This window comes from Protopterus annectens, chromosome 3.part1 (assembly GCF_019279795.1).
Source record: "Protopterus annectens isolate FY-2018-M chromosome 3.part1, PAN1.0, whole genome shotgun sequence".
Classification (NCBI taxonomy): Eukaryota; Metazoa; Chordata; order Ceratodontiformes; family Protopteridae; genus Protopterus; species Protopterus annectens.
In genome coordinates, this window is record NC_056732.1 from 1,745,747,021 (window position 1) to 1,745,774,067 (window position 27,047).

At 37.8% G+C, this 27,047-nt stretch overlaps 1 protein-coding gene across 1 annotated transcript in view; it reads left to right on the forward strand.

The window, feature by feature from the left end:
- The window catches only part of PPARGC1B (PPARG coactivator 1 beta), a 516,583-nt gene extending 491,265 nt beyond the window's left edge, over positions 1–25,318 (forward strand). The window contains exons 11-12 of the mRNA XM_044067742.1: positions 1,916–2,067; positions 23,513–25,318. Of these exons, the coding sequence (XP_043923677.1) occupies positions 1,916–2,067; positions 23,513–23,619 (259 nt within the window). The 3' untranslated portion in view covers positions 23,620–25,318. The remainder of the gene's footprint in view (positions 1–1,915; positions 2,068–23,512) is intronic.
- The last annotated feature ends 1,729 nt before the right edge of the window (positions 25,319–27,047 follow it).

Consider the following 27,047-nt stretch of genomic DNA (forward strand, 5'->3'; position numbering starts at 1 on the left):
TGTATAAGAGATGCTTGTGTGGTGGCAGTATATAGGTTGTTAGTGAAAAGTGAGAATAGCAGAGGGCCAAGGATAGACCCTTGGGGAACTCTGAGAGTAACTGGGAGGTGATGATAAATTAATAAAGTTAATAAAATGTTTTATATATAAATTGCACAGGAAGTCTGATGTCCTAGATTAAATCAAGGTTTCATATGTTATCTGCACTATAGTGTAAGAGGAGTTAGTTTTTTCAATAAATCAGTTTTACTACCTTATTTATAGTGGGAGATAAAACTTGTGGGCTAGGCACACCCTTTACAGAAGTGTAATTTGCAGTTAGAGGTACATCATAACCAACTGCGGGGGTGGTGCTACGGTAGCGTTGTCGCCTCACAGTAAGACATTGTCCTGTTCGATTCTCAGTTAGAGCGTCTTCTGTGTGGAGACATGCGTGAAAGGGCGTACCTTCGTTGAAGGTTGTGCGTCAGGGCCGGCAACTCGGCACGTAAAAATCTACTGCCAATCATTAGCAGACCGGAGTTCCGCTGTGGCGACCCCTAACCGGGAAAAGCCAAAAGACACAACAAAAAAGGTACATCATAACTACATCCACCGGTATTTCTTTTCATTTTTTTTTTTTTCATTTTTTTTCATTTTAAGGCTTTTTAGTTGAAAAACGTAGAGCTTTAGATGCAAAAATTTGATCTCTTCCTCACTCCAGCCAGAACAGCTGAGAAGCATGAAAAAGTATTGTGTGATTAATTTCTCCATGTCACTGGAAAAGAAGCCTTGAAGGCATTTTTCAGCAAATAGACAGAGGTTTGGGAATTACTGCGAACATAGAAGGAACCTTTTCCTCTATTCACTGTTTTTCTTTACAAGGGCATGAGGTCCTGCAGACTAGTTGTATAAGTTACTGAGCTGAAGGATTAAGCTAAAGACTTTTGCATTTGATTAGTTGCATTGGCATTTATAAGAATCAGAATAGTTTGTTGTATAACTCATGATCAAATGAGGGGCAAGAGAAACATATCTGATCTTATCAAAAGCTAAGTACATATGCAGAGTGAGTGAAATTACTAATACACAGTTAAGAGAATTAAGTATGCTGAAGTAACTAATATGAAATGTAAGATACATGAAATGGTGAAAATGTGAAAGTGAGACTGCCCTGTAACAATACTGTAGATGAGAAAAAGTAACCGTGAAGTGTATAAGAAGTAAGACACAGCTGAAATTCAAGCCTTGTATACCAGGTGCAAATACAGTTGACAGAGAAAACATTTCTGTGCAGTCAGCAGAAGCTCTGATAGAAAAATCCATTTGTCAAAAATGTGTAAAAGAAAATACAGACATTCAAATGAATTTTGAACAGAAGTAAGCATAGTGTGTCTGTACCATTGACATGAAAAAGAGTTGATATAGTGTTAGCAAGAAATACAGAGAATTAACAAAGACATGTTGAATTTAAATTAGAGATGTACAGTGTGTAATTTTACGTTTTAGGTACCTTTGGAATGTCTGGACTACGTGACATGCAAAGGAATACTATGTGCACATCAACATCATTGGCTTGCTTGCTTGCATTTTCCTATTAAAAGCATTATTTTGTTATTTTTATTTACTTCATGTCTAAGATGTTTCAGTTGTATGTGATCCACTGTATTTGCCAGATCCCTTCTGATTTTATCGTCTGTCTTTGTATATGCAGCTGAATATTGAAAAAAATATATATTTTTACAATAGTTAAAAATTATTGTCTTTTGATAATGTATATCGCATTGCTTGCTTTTTCTGTTTTTTGTAGTTCTTTAAACCTGTGACTGTGTTGTTAGCACAGATGGTTTATGTAATTGCTTACTTTTTTCTGCTGAAATACTTTCACTGTCAGGAAAAAAACCTGCATTAATTAACTAATTAATTTTAATTACAGAGATAAGTGTGGCCTCATTACATTTCGGCACATACAAGGTGCTGTCTCAGCCCTTAAAAGAGGCCATACTTTGAAGAAGAGGAATGAAACCCCCTTCCAGATGAGTTATGGAGGAATGAGACGGTTTCATCGGAACACTTACACAGATTTGGGTAAGACTAAAAAGCATGCCTCTATTTGAAAGGAAACAAGCTATGAATGTGAAACAGAAGATTAAATGAGAACAAATGTGCAGAACACTGCACTGTTTAATGTGGAAGAGAAAGAAGAAAAAATGGTCAAATTAAAAGCACAGCAGAAAATGAATAACAGAACTGAAATTGAATTTAATAAGAGTACAAAAAAACACTTCTTTGCCTTGTTGTAATGGACAGATTTATAGCTTTAAAAAGTACAATTTACAACATTCTATATGGCAGATAAAGTGACTTAGGCATTATTATTAGTGCACATTGTCTGCACAGGTGGCTTTACTGTAGGGAGTATTTTGAACTTATTTCCTGAAGTCTTTATGTAGAACTGAAAAATAATTTTTTTTCTAAAAATGTATTTTTCAAAACACACTGCAAATAGACAGGATATGAATTATATTTTTATAAAACTTTAATATTCTTACACAAAGCATGAAAATGAAAAGAAAATGGGCTGGCAGAAGCAAAATTATTGTACGTACTCACATAAATAATCCATATGTATGACATGTAGTATGGGCGATGATTCATAAAGGTGAATTACCCTAACGTCAGATCGAACACATTCGACCTCCTCCGTGCACATGGAGAACACATTACATGTAGAAAGACTGTAAGAAAATGTATATAAAGTGCATGGAAAAAGGACGCAAAAGTTCTTGGTATTACCACTTGTGACTGCAGTGTGTAACAGAATAATGTTGTAAACTCAGAATTTTTTTTTATTTATTTGACCATTTATTAATTGAGTAAATGGATTGGAAATCAAATCCTTTTTAGTCATGACTTGCACTGTATTCAAAGTTCAAAATAAATATGTGAACAGTAACTCACTGTAAACAGCCCATTCCAAAAAAGCAACAGTGGATTGAATATGAACACATTTCACATTAACAAAGCACAGTTAACTGGCAGGATTTACAGTGCTATAACAGAGACAGTACATATCATTAGATTTCTACTTTGCATGATAATAAAATGGATCAACAGATACCAGTACCGGTTTTAAGTATGTTACACAGAGTAGTTGCAGCAAGTTGTCTGGGAAATAAATAGTTCTTATCATTTCATAAACACCTGCATTGATTTTCAACAAATAAACACTCCTAGGTTACTCCTAAAACCTTCCATTGTATTTTGATTAAGCATTTTGTATGGCAGCTAATTTCAGCTAGCAAGCCCAGTTTCAGAGAATGTTTTTTTTCCACTATTGCTAGTCACAAAAGTGGCCTCTTCTTGGTACATGAAAATTACTTTGATGTTGTACACTTTCCCAGGGATTCACACTGAAAAGTCCCTGATCCCATGATGCAGTATGTTGCAATTCAGAAACAAATTAGTCACAATGAGGAAAGGCCTTATTATAGGCTAATTTGCATGTCTCTGAAATGTGTTACCTTATATGCAGTACATATCAGCACCTCCCATGGTAGGTAACATTTTGGCAACCATGTCACGGTCATCCACGGTGCCTGCATATAACTGTATGCTTTTTATGTCTCTGAACCTCTTTGGAAATATTTTATTTTTAGGCTTGGTTCATATCTTCCTGGGATAGACTGTATATTCTGCTTGAACTGTCTCACCTTGATTGTTTTAATATTATTGCTTAAACTGTATCTTACCCTGTTTTAATATTACTGCTTGAACTGTGTCTTACCCTGTTTGTCTTAACAATACAGCACATCACTCATACTTTTTTTTTTTATCCTTCAAATTTTTTCCAGCTCACTACCTCCTATCCTGAACTAAGAGACCTGCCTGATCTCTAAGGATCCCATCCTGTTACTTTCTAGCCATCCCAACATTGAATCAAGAATTTCTACTACCCCAGTACTGTTTTTTTCCCAGTCTCAAAGGGTTTCAGAAAGTACATTCCACCCTGGTCCTTTATTAAGATACTTGTATTAACTGTAATGTATCTAAATATACAAAGTTTTATAGCCACGGAGTAAGGAAGCCAGCAGCCAGACTCCTCGCTATCCCTGTAGCAACTTCTAAACTAAACCCCCCCCCGAATTCACTATCTGAACTACCTCTACTAGATATCTATATTATATTTACCTTGTAGTTTTCTGCTCTCTGACCACTAGGTGGCACCCCAATCTATCTGTTGGCTAATACTCTCTCCTCCACTTTCACAGGTATCATCTCTGAATACTATCATAGATTGTATCCCTTGACTAGTTGATTATCTCCCTGCGGCATCTCACTGTTCTTATCTTTTCTCCTCCCACCTTCTAGCTATATTTATTTTCCTCCTTCCACTCCACTATCCTTCTCTATTGCATCTGTTGTACCATACTGTACTTACCTGCAACTATTTGCACTGCCTCAGACATCTGCTGCTCTCACATTGTCTCTGTACAATCTTGACCTGCTCTTCCCACTCCGTTCGCCCTGCGGGCTCACTCCGCTCCCCCACCCACCCCCAGTGCTGTTAACCTTATACCCCAGTATCCATGCCCCCTTCCCCCTTTAACCTATCACTGACTATCACCATTTAATAGCCCCGCCCCTACCTTAACCACTCCTCAGTTAGCTTCATACCTTTAACTTCTCTCCATCATCTCTACACACTTATTATCCTGTACTGGTTGCACTATATAACTTTCCTCTCCTACTATTACCCCTGTTTTAGCTTATATTAAGCACTCTCCCTCTTCATACTACACCTCCTTACCTATAAATCCTAATGGCCTCACTACAGAAAGCTATGTACATAACTCTTTTACTCTTAACTACTATCCTAATTTCTCTATCTATACCCTATGCACTAACCTTCTATGAACATTTTTTTCTGGCTGAACATCACTACCCCCGCCAACAAACGAATTCACATTCTCACACAAACTCCCTCAATCACATAAACAGTACCTCCACTTCTATCTACATACTTCCAAAGTATCATAGATTGACCCATATCTGTTATCTCCATAACAAGAAAACCCTGAATAACTATAACAAACTCTTAAAGTCTATACAAAAACCTCAACAACATCTTCTATTAGATGGTGATATTCACCCAAACCCTGGCCCCAGCATAACAATTCACAAAGACCCACAAAACCTAGCATCCCATGCTATCCTCACACCAAAAAGACCTTCAGACTCACTCTTAATAGCTCACCTCAACATCCGTAGCATTAACAACAAAATTACCCACCTACATTACTCTTAGAAGTGCATGCATTTGATATCTTCTGTATTACAGAAACATGGCTAAAGCCTACAACTCAAGACCAAGAAATTACCCCTCCTGGATATAACATCCTGAGATGTGACCGCAAAACCAAAAAAGGGGGAGGAGTAGCCATTCTGTATAAATCAGAACTTCAGGTCTCTTCTTTAAATGTGTTCCTACCCTTAGATACTAATGCAGAAACCCTTACTGCTAAACTTCAAATCAACAACTCTAAAGCTGTCTACATAATTTGCCCCTATCTTCCCCCCGGAAATAATATCAGTACTCTTGAAAACATCCTTAGCTGCCTTACTACTCATCTACCTCAGGAAACCATTGTCCTAGGTGATTTTAATATAGACTGGGCTATCTGTAGCTCCCCAAATCATATCTCCCACATAAATCTATACATTTTTTCCCAAATAATTACCTCCCCTACTAGAATCCATAAACCAAGTGGTAAGGAAGCTACCCTAGACTGGATCCTTATAAACAGCCATCCTAATACATATAAATCAGGTACCCCTCTAGATGATATGAGTAACCATGTTCTAACCTATACAATTAAACAAAAAACTCATAGCTCCAATGATAATATTTACAAAACCTCTTGCTCTAAAAAACACTTTCATCCAGAGAGCTTCCAAAATGAACTCAAAGCATGTGACTGGTCCCCACTGCATCATCTTCAACTAGATGAAGCAGTCACCTACTTTAATATTAGATTCCTACAGATTCTAGATTACCATGCCCCCTCTCACTCCAACCGAGTAAGAACCAAAATTGCCCCATGGCTCACAAAACAAACCAGATAAAAGATCCTCCTACGAAATAAAATCTGGGCCAAATGGAGAGCCTCTAAAAGCCCAACAGACCACCTTCACTTTAAACAACTACATAATGCAACCAAAAAAGACATTCTGCTAGACAAAAAAAACTTTTACCTGCACTTCCAACAAACCCATCAGCAAAAACCACAAAAGTTCTGGTCAAGCATTAACAAATTACTTCAGCCAGGGCACTCTAAAACTCCTGCCAAAACAGGTATCGCCCATACTAACTCTAAACATGTTGCTGATGCCTTCAACAACTACTTCACTGAAGCCATTCAAACTCTAGCTAACACATTACCTCCTATTAGCACTAGCCCATCTAATACCACAAATAGCCCAGTCCCTACCTTCCATTTACAACCAGTGCCTACAGCCCTCATTTGCACCCGCCTACAAAAACTTAAACCAGGCACCCCTTCTGTTGACTGTCTTCCAGCAGAATACCTGCAGACTGCTGCCACAGCCATTGCCTATCCCATTTCCATCCTCATTAATAGGACAATTACAGAAAGCACAATCCCATCCATATGGAAAGTCTCCCATATCATCCCTCTACATAAAGGTGGTGCATCTGCTGAACTTTCCAACTTTCGACCAATTGCCTTACTCTCTCCAATAGCTAAAATAATGGAAAAATGTGTACAGCGACAATTACTAGACCACCTCCTCCAAAATAATTTACTTGCTAACTGCCAGCATGGTTTCAGGCCTCACCATAGCACTACTACTGCCCTCCTATCCTTTTCTGACTCTATAAACAAACATCGTAACAACAACTCTCTTTCCTCTGCACTATTCATTGACCTTTCAAAAGCATTTGACATTGTTATCCATCACCTACTTATGGACAAACTAAAAGCCCTATCACTTGACCCACAATCATTACTCTGGTTTAAATCCTATCTGGAAAACAGGCACCAAGCAGTGCTGTGTGGCAATAATCTTTCTACACCCCTCTCTGTCAACATTGGAGTAACTCAAGGCTCTATTTTTTATTAATGATCTAAATGCCAAAATTCCTCAAGCCACCTTCATACGATATGCAGATGATTCTACTTTAATATGCACAGCCAAGTCCTTAACCTCTCTCCAGACACTCACCCAAACAGTATTTAATATTGTTGAAAATTGGTTCATGCAACATTGCCTCCTCCTGAACCCCAAAAAAACAAAATTACTGCTTTTTGCTCCTACCCAAAAGTCACCACAAATTCACTTCACAGTAACCTCCAACAATGGAACTAGCATATGCCCATATACTACAGCCCATCTCCTGGGTATTACTATTGACCACAACCTTAACTTTGACGATCACATTAATACTACCATAAAATCTGTCAACAGAAAACTAGACTCTCTTTATAGAATCAAACCCTACCTTACGCCATTAGCTAGAACCACTATTGCCCAGACCCACCTTATCTCTACCCTACTGTATGCTTCAGCCATATATACCAATCTATCCAAAAACAACCTGAACAAACTTGCAACCAGCTACAATAACATAGCTAGATTTGCCACTGGCGCCCCTTTTAGAACCCACGACTGCCACAACCTTAAACAATTGGGATGGTTAGAACTGCAGAACCAACTTCAATGTCAACAACTTACTATGACCCAAAAAATCCTTCACCACCCTAATAATATCCCAATCCTCACTAGCCTTATTTTCCCATACAAAAATCTACCAACACTACGCTCAGCTAATAAACTTCTAGTCTCAACTACTAAACCTAACAACAAAGCTGGGGGCTCACTTTTCTCTAATACAGTGGGAAAAAGCTGGAACCAACTTCCAAGTGAACTTTTGACTCTTTCTTCTACACTGCTTTTCAAAAAACACCTTAAAACAGATTGGCTTTGTCCCTGCTCTAACCCGGACTAATATTTCTCTCCCCAATCGTGGTCTCCCCATACTTTTCTAACCTATTGTACTAGGATGCTGACCTGTATTAACCAGTTATTTAACATCTCACTAGTATCTAACAAGTTTCCCTTCTTACTACTTTATAAGAATCTTTATATTAGCTTTCCTAAAAAAAAAAAAAAAAACGGACTCTGTATAAGTTTTTCCATATTTAGAATCTCAACAATGTTCTATTACTCATTTTACTATTGTATATATTGTATGTTATGTTGTTGCCTATGCTTGGAGCTTTTCTCCCTGGGCCTCTACTGAAAATGGACATGTATCCAGTTAGACTAGCCCGGTCAACAAATGGAAAATAAATAAATGGTAGCAGAGGCACCCTCCCAGTCACTCTTGCACATGCAAGCACACAATAAAACAACCACCATACCCTATACCTGTAACTATCTTCAGATCATCTATGATGTCTCCTTTTCCCCTTCCCTAGTAATTCACATATGATTACAGCTCAGTCTTTAATGCCAGACATTCAGGTTTTGCACTTCCTATCATTCACTAAATGCATGCTAGGGAATCCGCTTATGAGGTAGGGAGGTATGTGTACCAGGTACTGTCTCTCTCTCTCTCTCTGTCTTATATAATCCTACTTGCATATGTAAAAACAAAATCCTGCTGCACTACCCTATTGGTACATGGCTCAAATTCCTTTTCCCCTGTGTATGTCTTTCTTTTTTTTAATTATATTTATAAAACAACTCCCTGGTGTCTAGTGTTCCTCCCCATCTGTAATCCTCATACTGTTATAGGACTATTAAGGCATGAGAATTTATCCCTGATGTCTTATATACCCCGTCCCCCCACTCAATCACCATACTGTTAAAATGCCATTAAGCCATGAAAATTAAGAGTAATCCCTGGTGGCTAATGTTTCTTCCCACCCAATGTTGTATGCTCTGCCCATTAGTCAGGGATGTATTATGGTGTAATAGCCAGCACAGACACACACACACACACACACACACACACACACACACACACACACACACACACAAATGCACTTACCTGACCCCATCCCTACCTCCTAGACACAGTCAAGGTGCCCCACATATGTAGACCCTTGCATACACTCGCATACACACCTCCCAACCCTACCTTACCACTAAATTCATCCTTGGCATGTACCACTACCATAGTGGATGCAATGGCCTTTTGGCCATGTTCACTACTGCAATGTGGAAGGAGTGGCCATGCTAATCTACACAAATTGCTTAGTGCTTCCCTGAGACAGGTCTAGGGGAGAGAGTATGCAGTTAATTATCTTATGTTTCAGTCATGAACTGCGTTATCAGCATGTAGCATGGCCGTGGAAGCCTGAAGAAGTGATATATATCTTTGTATAGAAGCAACGCATTAGGGCGGTAACCTTTACAAATCTGGCCTACTGTCAGTAATAATAAAGCTACCCAAATCAACAAATTCAGATTTTCTCCCCACACTTCCACATTAAAGCTTATTACTATCTTACTGAAACCGAATTTTAAAACACTAGGACTGCTCGCTAGCATTTGATGATTATACTCGCATTAGTTAAAAAAAAAAAAAAAAGGTAAACACAGTGTTTAAAACATAACTGTATACAGGAAGAGGAAATCATCTTACAGCTATCATATCCTGCCTGTCAGGGAAAATATACATAAAATTTAATTTTGTTTTGTTTCTTGAACACTAACAGATTGAGTTAGAGCTAAGCAAATGAATTTTAAGCATTGTATTTTAAATGCAAATATACCTTAGACCATTTGCCTTAAAAATAAAATGGATAAAAAGATAACCCTTGCTTTGTATGAAAAAAAGGAGAAATGCAGTGCTGTTCTGCTGCATTCGTAGAAAACGGTGTCATGCATAAAGTAATACCCTTCATTAGGCATTTATGATACAGAGTAATATTACATGGTGGTACAAGTGCTACTGATAAAGACTGGCTTGCATCCGTGATGAGACAGTGTGCTGTCATCTGCTGTGGAACAAATCAGACAGAAGTCCCTGATGGGAAATGTAAAGCTTGTCACAATCTAGGTACAGTAGAAAGACATCAAGCACAATGTTACTTTTAGTCCATCAGATAGACCAATAAATCCTCAAGCTGCTCCTGCTAGAACAGTTTCCCAGGGTTTCATGCTTCTTAATCAGATATTGATTTCCTTGGAGTAAGTAGGAGGTTTGGTTTTCCCTACTATCAATGACATTTTGTTAACTTTTAATGAAAGTTATTCGTTTTTCTTGAGTTTCCATAATTTGCCTTAATTTAAGATGCTATGAAATGTAAGTGGTTTTAACTTACTCACCATTGATGTTAACACTGAGTAGCCACCATGTGGTAGACAGGGCATTCTTTTCAATACCATCAGATTGTGATAGTCTGTATACGGACTGGGTTTCCATTAATTGTTCCAGTCAAATCTTTTTTTTCATTAAGAGATGAATAGCAAGTTGAAAACCATTTTTGATACAAAAGATGCCTAGCATCTAGCATTAAAATATTTTTGTTTGACATTAATTTTAACTTCAGTTTTATGTACTGGTTTCAACAAAATTTTAACTTTCAATGCTGTTTTTGATAATGTTGATTGAGATGTGTCCTATGATTCAGAAGGTGTTTACCCTGGCAACTCATTCATCCTGTTGGCAAAGGTATCCCTATCACACAGGCACTTTTCATGCATGAATACTTGGTTAACTTGCCTGATGGTCATTTGAAGCCTAGGCAATAACCGGAGGTCAGAATCAAACCCTGTACCATGTGTTTATGAGGAGAGGACTTTAACCACTATGCCAAACCCACCTGTTTCTTTTAAACATCCATTCAGTTTCTTTGATGCTTCCTGTCTTTAGGGGCATGACTGTAACTTTATCTGTTACAGTGGTCCTAGGCTGAGTCTGAGAAATGTCTGTGTCAAACCAAAATAATGATATACTTGTTGTCTTTATACTACACACACACACACACACACACACACACACACACACACACACACACACACACACACACACACACACACACACACACATCCTTTCATCCACCCAACATCAAACAAGCCCCACCCAGTGGTCAGTCAGACTTATGGACACACCCTTTACACCCATTCATCCACATGCACACTTCTAACACACGCACACACACACACACACACACACACACACACACACACACACACATATATATATATATATATATATATATATATATATATATATATATATATATATACAGACATACACTCATACACACACCAAACAAGCCTCCCCACATTTGATCAGACTTATGAATATACCCATTCACCTACATGCACACTTCTAACAAAGACACCAAACAGACACATACACCCCATTCATCTAATTTTATTCCTGTCCCTACAGACTGGAAGCACCAAAGAAATCAACTGATTCACTTGTGTTAGAATTAAAGAAAAGACAAAAACTGCTGAATAAAAGTGTAGAGTACAAACCAGTTCAGAAGCTAAGAGAAAACTTCAGGCTACCACAACTGACAAAACAATAATTATATTGGCAGAAATGGAAAGTGCTTTCGCAGTAGGACAAAACCGCTTCTTCAGACCACTAAAATACATACAAAACACACATTTAAAATAAAAAACATACCAATCAAATTTAAGAACAAAATCACATGTAAAAAATAATTAACATTCACAGATAAAAATCTCAGCATCAGTGGAAACGCTAATACAGACCAGTCTATGCATAGTATTCACATCCAGTCATTTAAAAGTATAATTTGCCTATCACGGTTAACCTCAGGCATTGTTAGATCTTTTCCCCTCAGGATGAGTGAAATGCTACATCAATCATTTCATTGTATAGGCTGAACCCCCTCAGGCCTAATATGTAATAGGGTCAACAAGTACATTACTCTTCAATCAGGACTATCCTAGGGCATGTTTAGGTATACACCCTCTAATAAAAAAGTTAGCATAGAAGATCTATAGCTACAATGATATAGGGAGGGCCCCTAAACCTTATTAACTTATTAAATTTTCTTTTTACTCTCTCAAGATAATTCATCTGACCTGCATTCTACAGTATATACAAAAAAAAGGTTTTTGTTCTCTACGACTGGCATAATATATAGTTTATATAGAACTGTAAGACGCATCTAATTTCTTGTGCTGCATTTTTTAAACATGTATCCCATCTGACAGTTTTATTATTTATTATACAATACTGGCACCTTGCTATTCAAACATATGTGCACTGTTTGGACAGCCCAACCAGTGTGCCTGTTGTAAATGGAGTATATACCAACAGAAAAATGTTCAGCCTTCCAAGCATTCTTGAGTGGCCAGACTTTCCATTGATATATACCTGATTACCTACTCTTTATATATTTTTGAGGGATACTAGAAAATGAGAAGAAACAGAAACATTTTACCTGGCAACTGTACACTCTTTTTCAGAATGCCTTTGATTTTCCTTATATTCCAGCTGGCCCTCCTATTTTTTTTTTTAAAGTGCACAAGCATTTCTCTTCTCAAACTTTGTTCTGGAATGTAACCAAAATAAAATAAAAAAAAGACAGTGAGAGCGCTATAGAGTCCCTGTCTTCCCCATTCTGCCCCTTGTATTAAACTAATGTATTGTGCAAGCATACAAACGCAGAATACGCATGTGCAGTGGATCAGCTTTAAAGACAGAAGGTGGAAGAACACTAAAGTTCTGTTCTAAAAATCACATTATTTAAGAAAGGTAAGTATTTTTTTTCTGAAATAATGCTATTGTATAAAAGCAATAATCTACTCCTGTATGTTTGGGGGTATATCAGGACTTACCCATTGTTGGCATTGTTTAATCACACGCGTTTCATCCTCATGGCCAAACCACATCAACCCTGATATACCCAAGCACAGTCATGGATTATTGCTTAATCATTTGAGCATGTGTTTCAAAGGAAAGATTTGCATTTATGGTTATTCCCAGGTCTTTATATTGGATTACCTCCTTTAGTGGATTTTCTAGATGGTACACAAGTGAATGAACTGCAACCTTTCCAAAATACATTATTAAATTTGTCACAATTAAAATGTATACTTATGTTGTGTACGTAATCTGTCTCATTTAAAAACTTAAATATTCATTATGAGATTCATTTTAATACACTGAAGTCGATCTTAAAATTCCTGCAAAACCACAGCTGGTAACAGGCAGAAAGGCAAGGCTCAACAGTTGTAAAATCCACAAGTTTTATTAAAAGTTAGCGCTTTCATTGTGTTCACTACCACTTTATCAGATGAAGCAGTGGTGAACACTGCGAAAGCGCTAACTTTTAATAAAACTTGTAGATTTTACAACTGTTGAGCCTTGCCTTTCTGCCTGTTACCAGCCGTGGTTTTGCTTGGAATTCTGCTTGGGTTTGCTGCTGGAACACACTCACTGCTTTTGGGTTTTCTTGCTGCTTTATCAGTCTTACATTTGTCTGCATGTTCATTTATCCAGCATGTCTTAGATGTAGGATTGAGGCAAGCACAATATAAAATGATGTTAGCCCAAGATCTGAGACTTGTGGAACACCAGGATGGCTACAAACAGAGTCACAGCTTATGCCTTGTATGGTTATGCATTGGGATGTATCGGTTAACTGTGACATAAGCCACTTTATCAGAAACATATTAAGTGAAATATCATTAGCAGGCCCTATCATACCACTCAGCTTTTCTTACATTGCTTTTCGAAAAGGGATTGTCCTTCATTTTCTTGGAAACTATTCTTTCTTGTTTCCTAATTTTTGAGTAGTGAGATTTGTACTGAAACTAGAAAGGAAGTGAAGCCACATACTTTTGCACTCTGAAGACAGCAGTGATATATCTGTTTTTTGTTGCTGTCTCTTTTCCACCCTACTTGTATCCTGAAAGCCAACCCAATGATAGACATCTATCACTGCATCTACTGGGTACTCCAAACTAGCCCCAGACTTATACTGATTTCATTGCCAGGGCCAGCATAGATCCTGAAGACATCCTGAGAGGGTTATGCTGTCTAACTTCCAGCCATGAGGGCTCTATCTTAAGTCTACTCCTGGTTACTTCCCAGATATGTGTCCTGACAACATGTGTGGGACCATGCAATAGGCAGGCGCACATAACTACTCCTGACTTCCACAAAGATTAATGTCGGCAAGCTGTCCCACTCCTCAACCATAGCACATCTCGATTGGCTTCCATCCACTACCAGGAAGCTCCAACCATGCTGTGTGCTCATGCACCCCCCACCCCAAGAATAGGCAAGCCCATCCTCCCCATTGCCCCATAAGTCACCCAAGCAGCTAATCAACCCCAGGCTGACTAAGCTATAGTCAGGGCTTTATATCTGTATACCACAAAAGAAATAAAGCAATGCTTATTATGTAATGAATTCCAGTAGGAAAATAGTCTCATTCACTTTTTTTTGTCTTTCTGACTAGTGGTTATAGTTTTATAGCTGTGGCTTGCAGCAAAATGTCCAATTGCATATTTTCTGCTATGGCATTTCTACTGTCTTGGCTAGCTTGCTTCCAAACATCCAGTGACTGCTCAAGTTTCCCATTACAGCAATCTTGCAATGAGTTACTTTGCTCTTACATTTGCAGCCTTACTCTTCCAGTCTGTATTAATAAATAACAATAAACTCTGGAGTAGTACTGATTGTCAGTTTTAGAATGATAAAATTAATTTATATTTTTACCATTAATGATTGCTGTCTTATAACACATATTTTTATGGTGAAGGAATTTTACACAGGTAAAAAACACATTCATTTGACATCTGTTAATGGATATTTTCATGAAAACATTTTGGATAGTAGTCTATTGCTTGATTATAACCTTATCTGTTATAGTGCTACTAAGCTGAGTCTGAAAAAAGTCCATGTAGATCTGTGCTTTACCCTGGTTAACAAATACAAATGAAATGAGACTTGCCTGCTGCTAGTTTGTGTACCTCATATCCTTTGGAATAACTTAGTTTTAGCCAGTCAGAGTTTGTTTGTGAATTCTGTCTGATATCCTTTTAGTGGACATCATTTCCCATTATATAATCATCTTGATATATACACATTGTGATGTCCCCACTCTTGGCCCGTAATGAAGGAGTCTGAATCCTAACTGCTGGCACTGGACAGGGGCATCCACTTGGAACAAAAATGGATATACTCTGTATTTCCTGATGCAGCTCTCTGCATCAAGCATAGTTTTCCTTAAGGTCACACAGGGAACACACGCAGTCAGGGGGCTGGTTTTCTGTCTCTGCCCAGATCCCCAATAAGACTCCTCACTGGTACAGCTATAGAGCTGAGTCCTCATCCAAATATCCAAGCAAAGTCCTCCACCACTCTCTCTTTGAAATCAGTGCTTTGTGTCCCTGCTCCAAACAGCTGACACACACACTCTTGGAGATTTGATTTTCACACACACACACACACACACACACACACACACACACACACACACACACACACACACACACACACACACACACACACACACACACACACACACACACACACACACACCTGGGAAAGCCTAGCACAGATTTACTGGCTATGCCCCCTTCTGCCCAGACTATAAGGTAGTTACACTGACAGCAGACACTCCAAAGCCAACTACTGTAAGGCTTTTGCAAGGGTACCCAATTATACTGAGTGAAATTAATATTAATACAAATGATAATATTTGGCCAATGCAGTAAGGCTTTCAGGAGTGGCCACAGAGTGTCACCAAATAGATACAAGTACTCTCAAAGGTTAAAATATTCTTGAAAGTTTTAAATATATGTAATAATAAGTAATAAAAGAACATGAAAATACTAAATATCTATTTACAATAAACACCAGAGTTTCAGACACAGGAAATATTAAAATAACACAGACGAATAGATTCACACAGATACAGGAAAACAGTACTTAACTAATCTCACTATATTTTCTTGCTGATCTAAAGAATTACTATTCCATGGTTCACTTACTAGAGCAGCAAGATGAAGTAGGTGAGGAGTCCTTCCTTGTCAGGTTCCAACAACAGAGTGCTCTGAGACTCCGCTCTCATCTGTTATTAAAACATAATTTTTTTGTCCTAGATTACAGAATGACATCACATATATCTGTTCATCTGACTTCTGGTTCCAATGCTACCCCCCATTGCTAGAAACTGAACCAGAATTTAGCACATATGTGTTACCATACACACAGAGCTTTGCTGAGATGTGTTATAACATCCGGAAGCTATAAAACCATAAAACACTAGCACTACTTCTACAGGAGCTAATAAAACATTTTGTGGCACAGACATTTAGTCTTTGACTGCAATCAAAATTGTAAGATACAATATTTATGGCCTAAATTAAGTAATTTAATTTCTTACAATTCTACAAAGTTAGCTGGACTGAGATTAACATTCTCTTCCAGTATCCTCTGTCAAAACTTATACATTTAATCATTTACAGTACAGTCAGGACCCACTGTTTGTATATTTTTAACATAAGCAGCTACACAAATACATTTTTCAACACAAATCAGTTTGATATACAAATGACATATAATTCTTTACAAAAGGTAGCTGGGCTGGCATATGTTGCACATCCACTGCCCTACTTCTCCTGGCATAGCTGGCAATGCCTCACATTGTCACATCATGTTTGCTCTATTCCACTATAAAAGAGCCAAGGAAATGAACTGTAAAAACATAAGCTTGATTATAAGAGAACTTCATGTGGTTTTTGGGCCTTGTCCATGCTTTTTAGTTTTTTTTTACCATCCTTGAACTCTCAGAATTGAAACTCTGTCTAAGAACGTTTAAATAATGTAAATGTATTTTATTTATTTTATTTTTTATCAGAAAATCAGTCTAGAACAGAATATAAAGCAAAAGGAAAGCCACTGGTAAAGGCAATAGTAGTCATTCCCCTTGGTTATTCTAAAAGGATGTAAACTTTACCAGTTGCTTACAGAATATGAAACTCCCAGAATTCCAATAATTCATCCATTAGAAATAAGAGTAGCACTTGTTTATAATTTTGCTGTCTCTTATCAGGCCCATTGCTGGAAATTCCATTTAGTCTCCCCGTTTGGTGTCAGAGGATTGCGATAGTGAAGTCACATTGGTACCGACTCTAAGCAACTTCAGGCTTTGACATCAGCTCTTCTAACAGGTGATAAAAAAGTAGTTAGCATGTCGATATGATTGCAGTAATTCATGCATAAAAAGGCTTCTTAAGACTTAACCAGTACAAGTTGTAGATGTCTTCTAATTCCTTATTGTTGCATTGCATGAGTTAACTAGAAGGAGACTATGAATCTGTCTTGTCTACCTGAGTGCAGATGTGTCTCTGTCTTCCATCCTATAGCTCCAGGAATCCAAGGATTTTTAAAGCTTTAGCTGCATTAGCTGTGCTATTTGTTTAGATAGTTGCCCCTTCCCCCACGTACCCACTGTTTAATGCTGCCTTTTGAAAAAAGTATGTTCCCATATGTAGATTAGGTTGTGCCACTTTGATCTTTTGATCATGACCATTCATCCTGCCTTCCATCCCTTACAAGTATTATTTCCTTCACAATTCCATTTATTTTCCCTTTAGTGCCTCCTGTACCCATATTATGTCACATTACCTGTCTTTTCTTCTCATGAAAAGAGTTTCAGTTTCTTTAACCTCTCTTCATATCTTAGTCTTTCTATTCAGCTCAGCATCCTGGGTGACTTCCTTGTAATCTCTCTTTCCCTGGAAGACCTTGAGAGCTGCAACTGTACTCTAGTGTGACATTATCACTGTCTTCTTTCTGCATTCCATTGCACTCAATAAAGGTGCTTTAACATGTGATTGTTTTTTTTACCCCTGCTCCCTTGCTCTGTGATTTAGAAGTTTAGATGCCCCCTAGTAAAGCTTACTACAGTTTGTGGGATTAGTGTTAGCAGGAACTTTTAGACACCACAGCTCTATCTCCAGGAGACTTGGCTTGTTTTTATTCCCTTCTAATCTCCTCATTTCAGACATCTTTCCTTTTGTTGTTTGTGTCCCGAACCCAACCTTCAGATTGTTTTCCTTCTCTGCTGGGCACTTGGTAACCAGAATGCAGGACTGTTGCTCAATAGAATTTGAGTAAAATTTAAAGCTCAAAAGACACATATGATCACGATAGAAAGCACTCTTGACAAGGCTTTTTCAACCCCTCCCCCACACAGCCCAATACAAAGGTTTAATATCTTTAAACATTAAAATCATATCCATAAAAGTAGAGCCTAATTGATAAAGGAGAACTTTGTATTCACAAACACTTGAGAGTTTCATCAAAACGCAGTAAACCATACCTCTTGGACCAATTTCACCTCCATAAACTTCCTGTGATGTAAAGAGAGAGGTGTTTGTTGCTTCTTATGAAACTGATAACTCCATACAGCCCTCACTGTCCACTGCTACAGCCACTCTGCATTCTGCCTTTACCTGTTTTACCTGTTGTTGATCCTAATGGAACTTGTTAAATTGTAGAGCGGTGAAGAGGTGAAGAGTAGCATTTAATATGCTGCCATTATCAGGTATAGAAATCCAGGTGTGTAATATTGATTTTGGCTGTTGATGACAAGTTTTAGAGAAATAAACATTTAATTGTGTACTGTACAGAAGGAATTTTTCTCTCTGGTTTTTTTTTGGAAAAATTCAATAGCAGGATTTACTTTTTGACCTTCTTTACTGAACAAGGGCTTAGATTACTTTGTTAGAATACCGACAGTGCTACCTAGAAAGATATATAATGCAGTTCATTTCATTGCTGCTGACGTCAAAAACCTTCTGGCAACACAAAGGCTGCCTAGTTCTAAAGCTATGTGTGTTGTGCTCCCATCACTTCTCCTAATCCACTCTACAGCCATTACAAAGACTTTACAAGTTATTGCCAAATTCATATGCATTACTGGAACAACAGGTTGGAGAGGAGCTCTTTTATTTTTTGGGTAATCAAAACCCGTTCAACTGTAGATTATTGTGTCCAAGATAGCTGCTTCTCAAGAAGGTCAACTATCTTTGATTTTGCTGTGATCTCACGTTTAGTAAAACTTTTTCAAGTTTCAACTTAATTTTTTGCTGTATTAGGATTCTTACTAGTCCTACTTTCTGCGGAAATGGCTAATTTGTCCACCATCAAGGGAAATGGGATTTGGAACAACTTTTTCCCTGTGTTTCATTAGTGAATGGGTTACTCTTTCATTTAAGTGTTAGTGTTTGTCATTTCTCTGTGCACTGTATGACTACTGAAGATGGTAAAAATGGTTCTGTAAGCATTCCATTTGAGACCATTCACATTTGAACCCAGTTTCATTGACAATAAATCTGTTCATCGCTAACACAAAAATTAGTTGGAAACTGCAATTTGTGTATATTGTCTTTGCCCTTTTCATACCTCTCAACCTATTAATGCAAGAAATCTGGACAAAGACTAAAATAATGGAGGGTCAAAGGCCCAGAAATTTGAATGTTCCTCTTATGAATGTAGAAAGTTTCTAGAGTGATTGGATTTGTGTTAGTATGCATTTTCTGAAGAATATGAAGTCCCTAATTCAAATGTATGTTATTTAATGACTTCAGTTCTCTGTGATTTGTCAGAGAACTGTTCATTTTATGTGGAAAAGAGCAGGCGTATGAGACAAGAATGTTTTACCTAACCTTATTTTCACTCTAAAGTATTGCTGAGTTACTGGGCCTGATGTTTGTAACCTTCTGTCTAGTTTGGAAGTACATTCATTTACAGAACTTCTGATTATTTTTAAAAGTTGATTTTTTATTTTAATTTTCAGTCATTAATGGGTATATCTGCCAGTGTTATTTTCTGAACTAATCATTGCAAAGTATAGCTGTGTGGGCTCATTTTTGATATGTTTTGTTTTTCTTTTGCAACCTCTGACGGAATGCCCTTATTCCTCTGAAACACTGTTTATAGCTGATGTCAGTTGCCACAAAAATAATTTCCTTCAACATGAGAACATCCGTGGTGGTGCAGCAGTAACGTTGTTGCCTCACAGCAAGAGGTTCTCCCGTTTGATTCTCGGCTGGAGTGTGGGGAGTGCCTTCTGTGTGGAGTCTGCATGTCCTCCCTGCGGTTGGGTGGGTGTACGAAAGACATGCGTAAACGGGCATGCCTTCATTGAAGGTTGAACGTCGAGCTGGCACCTCGGTGTTCGTGAAAATCTACTGCCAATCATTAGCAGACCGGAGTTCCGCTGTGGCGACCCCTAACCGGGAAAAGCCAAAAGACAAACAACAACAGCAGCATGAGATATATATGTTCCTTTTAAATGCAACTGTTAACTAAGCTAGTTCGCATTATAAATTACTGGATTGTTTTAATTCAGTTTTCTGTTTGTCTTTTGGAATTTAATCTGTGTTATGCATTTAATTCAGGTTTTTGGTTGATAGGCAAATGCATTAGTTCTGTTCTTGGTCCTTAGAATAACCATAGGTGTTAAAAGCAGACTTTTTGGTTTAGTCATACCCCCATGCTCTTTAACTCTGCTGTTTAAAAGTTTCATATTATTTTATCCAGCAAATATCCCCCATTGACACTTTTATTTATTAGGGCTGCAGCTACAAAAAAAAATGTTTGTGGTGTTAGTTACTTCTTTGTAATTCATTTTTTTTAGTTTAAACCTAGATTGGTTTGTAGATTTAACTCAGATTTCATAAATTCCTAGGTAATTACTAGACTTACTGTGCAGGGAACCACTGACGAGCATTGCCACTTTCCCAGGTGCCGTCAGGCACTGCCTGGTTAAATTACTTTTTCCTCAAGACCACTCAACAGACAACTGGGGGCTGAGGGACTCAAAGTCTCTTTCACAGGAACTACAGCTCACAGCTTTAACCTGGTGTGCCACCTGCCAATTTATAGCTATTTGCAAAAATCTAGTTGCCTTGTAATAGTTCTAGTACTGCTTTTGGAGCTGATGACCCAATCACTGTAGAACTGCTCTTGTTGCAAAGCATTTGGTGACTATAGATTTATCCATTGTTATACTAGTCAAACTTCAGACACCCTCATATCACTGTCTTATTGATGCCTACAGACTGCTTGCTACAAAGTCCACAACATTAATCCCATTTCTTCCAGCTTGGATATACACCAATAAAAACTGGAACAAAGTAGGAAAGCAGAGTGCAAAACAGACCTGATATTAGACAGATGCAGCATGTCAGGTCAGTCATATTAAAACCACATTACGCAAATAGCCCATAAACAGTACAAAGAATGAAATGGCCACAGAGCAGATAGAACAAATCAGTTAGGCCATACTACTATCAGCTTGTAGCAGCCATAAACTAGAAGGTCCAGACCACTGGCCCTTATAGAAACAAATAAAAATTCAAAAGGATGGAGTGGAAGACAGAAGGTAAAATGATCTTTGTGCTCTAGGTGTAAGCACCATGGTTTTAGGACCTCCAGGAGGGGAGAATGCAGAGTATACAGACAGAATAGACTGCTGAAAATGGAGATGGTACAGCTTCAGTGGATAGTGGGAGGTTCATAATCTGAATTTTTCAAATGCAGGCAGTGGGGGCTATAGGATCTAGATGGATGTGCTGTAAGGAATAGGAAGTAATCAAGGCAGGGCTGTGGCAAATAGGGGGAGCATGGATGGAATGAAGGAACCTGGTAAAAGATGATGACATGTGGCATAGCACAGACAAGGTGAAACCAGGCCCAAAACAGAAAGAGGACAAAGGGTGCAAGACAGGAAGGAGAGAAGGAAGAAGGAGCAGCAGCAGTGAGTTAAAAGAAGATGGTTAAGGTGAAAAGAAGTGGTCAAAGGCAAAGCACAACACACCTCTGTCAAAAATGTGACTGTAAGTGCTTTTCAGCTGAGCACATAACCTAAATTCCTCACCTAACCTACCTCCCTCACCTGCATCACTTTTATTATCATGCTCTGTTCTCATGTGCTGCTTCCTTCTCATATTTACTGCTAAAATTAATTCACATTTGTTTTTCTACTTTAATAATATTTGCATTTTGTTTCAATTGTCTATGGAATTATCTACCTTCTGTGATTATTCTATGTTTGTGAATTTGTTATGTTGTATATTTTGTGAATTTCTTCACCTGGGCTATACTCACAAATAGTTTATGATCAGTACACTACCACGATAAATAAACTAATTAAATAAATAAAATATGCAATTTCTGGGATGACTGGCATTTGTGGTGCAACAATACTCTATCATCTTTGCCCTGTCTGCCCAAAATGGTGAACAACTTTCTTCTGTAAGGCTGTTGTTTGACATAACTGCTCTTATTTTAGAATTCTGAAGTCATGCTCTAGGCCACAATTCTCCAGCCTATAGCCCATCTCATTGAATTTATTTTGACATTCTGTGTGCAAATCTTGCATAACTGTTTGTCCAAATATTTCATACAAATCTGTTTTTGTGTGTATGTGACAGTGCGAGTGTGTGTCTGTTTGATAGTGTGCGTGTGTGTAAGCGTGCACATGCATGTGTGTGTGTGTGTGTGTGTGTGTGTGTGTGTGTGTGTATGTATGTATGTATGTATGTGAGTGTGTGTATTATTCATATAAGCCAGTGTTACTGTGCTTGTACCTAGTTCAAGACTCCATGGTTCACTTATGCAAATGAGTGCAAGGAGAAAGGCAGAAAAACCGTCAACTTCATTGGAGTGAGAGGGCTGAGTACCCCATCGTGTAAGTGATGCAGCTTAAGTAGAGCACTGTCAGCTTCCTCCAGTTAAGATGCTTCCATGTAGTGAACTCAAGATCTGATGCATGTATTTGGAAGCATGTATGTGTTTCATCGTGACATTCCTGGAGAGAAAGTTAGGAATGAGAAAGCTATAACTTCCACATATTACTGTTTTTTTTCCTCAGAAATCTACCCATTCCCTCATTATATTTGCAGTTTTGTGAAAGAAAAACAATGAGAGTTAATAATTAAACAATTCCATCCATTGCATTTGCATACTTGCTCATCCGAAATGCATATTAACACAAATGACCTTATTCTATCAACTTTCTGTGTGAATGCCGTCAAAGTTTTAAAATGTACCCTGATTTTGTGCTGTTGTCCCTAATTATTTTTCATATTGCCCTGGATTTTATAAAAAAAGAGATTGAGAGTTACAGAATTCAGTCTAAGGATGGATAAGATGTCTACCCCTTGTGCTAAGCATCCCTCTAACTTTTTGTCCGCCTTCTAGAATTTTACAGCATCAGTGTATAAATAACTAAATGGTAATGCAGCTATTGGGATTCATGTGAGGCTTTTGCAATAGATGCAGTGTTTATGTTTCTTAAACATAGTAGCCCTCATGAGAATGGTAAGTATATTTGGTGGCTGGTGGAAATCCATGGGATAGATGACAAAAGGCAAGAAATTGGACCATGAAAATGCTGTGCACATCATAACACGTAATTTGTTGTACATTTTTGGCATAGCTTTATTGAAAAATGATTATATACTGGCCTTTTATACTATTTTCCAGATTCCAGTGTTGATGGTTTTGCCCCTGCTGCTACTAAAAGCAAATATGGCATCATGGATTTTGACAGCTTGCTTAAGGAGGCTCAGAGAAACTTACATCGGAAATAGCCTTACTCCTGGAGGAATACCTTTAATACCTCATCCAAGGCACTTCCAATATGTTTACGTTTTCAAAGAATATTTAAAACAAAAGAAAAAAAATGGACTTTTATCCCTAAAATCAATGTTTACATTAAACAAAGCTGCTTCTGTTTGTGATGTCCCATAGCATAGATGTCCACTGCCACTTACTTAGTACATTTAGTTTTGATTGGTTATTGTGTGTATCATTGTATGTCATTTCACTCTGGTGAAGTTGCAGCTGTGTTTGCCATATTTGTTGTCTGTATTGTGTGCTAATAATGAGACATTAATGTGAACAACACAGAAAAGTATAGACTAATTGAAGACATTTTTAAAGTATGTATTCACACTTTAAATGTATTTATAGTTTATATGTACTGTAACTTTTTTTTTAATTTGTTGTGTGCTTCCTTAATTTGAACTATGCACTGTAATAGGGTATTTGTCAGAAATGTGGACAAGTATCAACACTACCTAATACCTGGAATCAACTGTTGATGGCCATCTTTCTCAGCTTTCTTACAGCCATGATAATTAGCAGGCCATTTGTAAATGAGAGCACTGGCAACCAATATTAAATAATTTTGTTTGTAGAGGATGGGGTGGTGATGATGGAGAGAATGGTAGAAAATGAAGATTGGGACCAACACTGGGGAAATGCTAAATATTATAAATCATGATCATACTGGGCCAAAGCCAGTGTATTACTTGTGCATTTTACCACCAGCAGAACTATTAGCACAGGTGAAGTTAATGTTTCTTATTAACCTGTAGCAAGACTTTATGCTTTGTTATTCATTTACTGCTGGGAGTTATTGTGTTCATCTGTGCTGTTTGTCTGGAGGCATCGGTAGTAATCATTGATATCCCACTGGACACTAAGTGGATGTCTGTGAACTTAGCTAGTTGGTATTCCATCTGGCTTGCTTCAAGTATCTCACAAGAGCTTTGTTGGTTATCTGCAGGCATCTGGCTACACGTCAGTCATTTCTTTTATTTGTCACTCTTTTTCCACTACTTTTATCACGTTAGCCAGTAATTCAAACTGCTGTGTTGTTATATTTGAAGACATTGCTGCCTTTTTCCTTTTAAAACAGTTCTGTGGGCTGATGTCTCTGACAGTTTATATGTTTGGGCTTCAGTGTTCTTTGTCTTAACAAAAAGAAAAAAATCATACATTTTCCTCCATTAAATGTAAATGTATAAGATTGCCTTAGAATTTATAAATGCTCCCTGATCTCATTTAGGTGTATGGGTACTTAGTACAGCAGACCACCTAGGATCCTAGCCCAGTTTCCCAAATGCCCAAGAGCACTAACTGATTAACTGAAAGAGGCTATAGAAATGAAGTCATTGTCATAGCCATAATCCTGTACACTAACTGACAAAACAGTTCATAGCCAATTACTGGGAATATGTTCCAGAAAACCACCAGTAAGCCTAGCCCAGTTTTCCAGTTACTCAAGAGCACTATCTGGTTAAGGAATTTGCTCAAAGTTATGCAGTTGGTAGATTGAGGATGAGGGAGTGAAACACTGGACTACAAGAAGCAGCTTGTGAAAAGATTGTGGCCAGACAAAGTTATCTCACATAGACATGGGAAGAACATGTAAATTCTGCATAGAAAGTGGACAGATGTCAAGACTGAATATTGAACAATGGAACTGTAAAGCAGAGGTCATAACCACTAAACCTTCTTGCTACCCAAATGCATCCTGAAAGAAGGTGACATGCAAACTCCACACAGACAGTGAGTGAAGCTAGGGATTGCACCAACACCCTGCAGCAATGAGAAAGAAGCCTTAACCAGTGAACTCTCCTGATGAAATCTGATGGAACTAGTCAAACAGCACAAAGGAATAAGCTTTTCAGCTATTTCTTGTACACAAGGTACTTCATTTGATTCTTTCCACCTTTCTGACTACTGTGTAGCTCTGAGTACTCACTTAAAAAGATCCACATGTGTCCAGTGGAATCATCTAGTTAACAAATGTCCTAAAAAAAAAACCTGAACGAGAAGATATGACAAAATGCTGCCCTTATCTAAAACAAATAGAATTCTTATCACTTTGTCTATAAAAAGAAAAAAATGTAAATTTCTTGTAGAATCTGTATATGTCACGCCACTCTATCACACTTGCCACAGCAGCATGCAAATAATCTGAACTGAAACATTTAAATCCTTAAGAAGTGACAGTGTTCAAAACAGCAACATTCCCAAAAATTCACAACCGACAAAAACACGTTTTTCAGTGGGCAAGCCATCTTACAACTTTCTCGTGTGAGGGAAGCCCCCACATCCTTTCCCACACAGCCTTGATCTCTAAATATACCAATTCTGAGGTCTCAGAAACTTAGAAAAGAGGAAGAAGGGAGGGATTTACTTTGTTCTGCAGATTGTTCCTCCTGTGACTGCATAATGCAGCCAATGTACAACCTCTGCTATCCTTTTTTAGGGAAACCTACTATAGGAAAGTTGCAGCTTCCCTTTTTGAACATTCCAAAACTCACAGTTCCAGGCTGCTTTGATTGTTTTATGACATTAATTTTATTGTTTGTGTTTTCCCAAAATGTGCCCTCATCTGAGTTCTTATGTGTGAATGATAGGATTAGTTGCTGCCTGACATTTTTGCCTAAGTTAATTTTGCTTGGGGGGAACTACTGAAGCCCTCAACCTATAAACTTGTCATGCCTTGTATCAGTGAACAGATCTTTAGCAGGGCAGACCATTCATCTTGACATATATGCCATATTTATATACTTTCATTTGTGTTTTCTGTCCTCATTTACAGATTGTTTATACTTTGATTCCAAGTATATTCAAATAATGAATAGTATTCACTGTCAAATGCTTTTTTGTACAAGGTTGATAGGCTCTGGTTATATTTAAGTATGCTGGGGGGGGGGTCATGGCTTCTTTGATAGCCCGTGTTTCAACTCATTATGAGTTAGTGATAGTGACAGGGCAAACAAATTAAGGAAGCTGCTTTCTTTCTGGTGTGTGGTGCCTATCATTAGCACTCTAGGTAGGTTGGTGGTCTGTGTTCACATTTGACACTTGCCTTGTTTTAGCTTGGCCTATGCTACAATAATATTTCCTCACCACAATAATGTTTACATGTAATTGCTGTTGACCACCTTATAAAAATGTACATAGTGACTTATGTAGGCTGAGTAGTACTGTATTGTGCTGTACTTGTTTAGACACTGCAGAGAAAGATTGATCATGTGATGTTGGATGTTCGACAAGCACAACATCAAATCTGATCACAACTACACATTACTATTATTGTTATTTTTCTCTTACAAGTGTAATTAGAGGGAGTTAACTAAAACACAAATGTTAAGTTGCATAGCAACAGCATATGTCACAGTAGCCATTCCTGCTGCTATCATATTAGGTTCATGAACTG